The following is a 1,976-nucleotide window of genomic DNA, read 5'->3' on the forward strand; positions in this document are numbered from 1 at the left end:
TAGTAGGTACAGCAGCATCATAAAGCCTTTTAATTTTGGTCAGATAAAATTCTTAAAAGTCCAGCTATAAAACAAAAGTGCTTATTTGTCATCTTTCCTTTTTGTCTTTCGGTACACCATCTCTCTGAAACTAGCTAGAATCTTAGTCTCTCTTCCGTCTTTCTTCTTGGTTAAAGGATGCAAGGGCTCTCTTCTCATCAGCATTATAGATCTGGTTCTCTTTACGCAGTCGCACAGCCTCCATTCTGCAATGCCTGCTACCACTCATAACATAACCTAAGCATTCAAAAGAAGCAATCTCTTCACTTCTCAGCCCAATTTCACCTCTTCATGCGATACGCTTTCCAGCTTTTACATACTCAGCCATAGCTGCACCTTCACCTGGAAGCAGAGCATGGCCATAGTTCAAAGGTTCCTCATCTTGAGAGGTGTGTATTATAGGTGCCTCTGGACCTATTAGAGCCATGTTATCTGCAATCTTTGACTGCTCAATCCAGATATCTTCTGGCAACTCCCCTTCTGAATCCTTACAGCTTTTGACACTGGATTCTTTTTTAGTCTTCTTCGTCTTTTTCTTGGGCTTTTTAGCTCTGTGTTTCTTTTTCTTCTCTTTCTTCTTGGATTTTGTTGCTCTCTTTTTATCATCAGAGCTAGTGTCGTAGTCTGAATTACTGTCGCTATTATCAGAATATTTCCTCTGGACTTTTTCTTTCTTTTATTTTTTTTTAAATTAATTAATTTAATTTTTGGCTGCAGTGGGTCTTCATTGCTGTGCACGCAGGTTTTCTCTCCACGGCATGTGGGATCTTCCCGGACCAGGGCTCGAACCCGTGTCCTCTGCATTGGCAGGCAGATTCTTAAGCACTGCGCCACCAGGGAAGCCCTCTTTTCTTATTTTTTGAACGACTGGCCCTTTTCCTTTTTTCTTCAGAGCGGGAACGTGAACTGCTGTTCTTCTTAGTCTTTACCCCTTCATCCTCAACTGGGGTGTGTTCACCAGAATCTGGCTCAGGAAACTCTGGAGACAGCCCCCACACCTCAGGTGCTCCCAACTCCCCAGTCCTTTCTCTCTCTTTCAGCCTCCCCTGACGATAGCTCTCCTCCTTCTCCTCATAGTCTTCCGCCCACTGCCTGTCGCCCCCATAGTGGTGGTGATGGTAGCGGTATCGGCCATAGTAGACAGAAGAGGACGAGAAAGCGTAGTTGCGGAGCCCGCTGGGCCGCTCCCGAGATCCAGAGCGTCTAAAGGTACAAGGAGCGCCGACGCCCGACCCACCCCACTGAGGCCTGAGGCCCTCGCGGCCGCGGGAGTGCGAGTGGGATTGGGAACGGCTGCCCCCACGGGGATGGTCTGGTCTGCGCGGAAGGCAGGCTCCCCGACGAGCTGCGTCGGCGTCTCCTAGAGGCTGGGATGTCCTCGGGGTAGCGCGACCCGGACACTGGCACCATGAGCCACGCTTTCACAAGGGCAGTTACTACGAAGACAGGGACTGACGGCGATTCCCGACCACGCAAGCGCTCTAGCAACGGTCGGGCGCACGACTTCCGCTTCCGGAGCTTGCCAGAAGAAAACCCAATCAGCATGTGGGCTGTGAGGCCCCTGTTTTGGTTGAGGCTGCGTGGTGGCCTCTTCGCAAGAGCGGATAAAGGGGGCGTGGCCGCGCCTGTTGTCAGGATTTACATTCCCCATCCTGAGCCCCGTGGGAACGTAAAAAGAGGAATTCGCATCAATGAATCCCTCTACTGTTCAAACACTCCCTTCTCTACATGGTTACTTGCTGTTAAGCATCTTGATACCCTCTCTCCTATCATTCTCACTTCCGCCCTCTTTATCTTTACCCCTTGGTGAAGTTTCCCTACTTCTCACGCTCCTCTTGTTAACTCCTTAAAAAGGACCTTGTCCACCATCTTCATGGCAGAGATACGTTTACGTTTATTAATGACTACCAAATCCCACTTGGAAGCAAGACCCAGAA

General features: G+C 49.4%; 1 protein-coding gene across 1 annotated transcript; it reads right to left on the bottom strand.

The window, feature by feature from the left end:
* Positions 1 to 81: 81 nt before the first annotated feature.
* Positions 82 to 1,449, bottom strand: NKAPL (NFKB activating protein like). The gene is given in 4 exon segments (XM_024764311.1): positions 82 to 145; positions 147 to 708; positions 866 to 1,328; positions 1,330 to 1,449. Coding segments are annotated over 4 exon segments (1,209 nt in total).
* Positions 1,450 to 1,976: the final 527 nt, after the last annotated feature.

Source organism: Neophocaena asiaeorientalis, unplaced genomic scaffold, assembly GCF_003031525.2.
Source record: "Neophocaena asiaeorientalis asiaeorientalis breed wild unplaced genomic scaffold, Neophocaena_asiaeorientalis_V1.1 scaffold239, whole genome shotgun sequence".
NCBI classification, from domain to species: domain Eukaryota; kingdom Metazoa; phylum Chordata; class Mammalia; order Artiodactyla; family Phocoenidae; genus Neophocaena; species Neophocaena asiaeorientalis.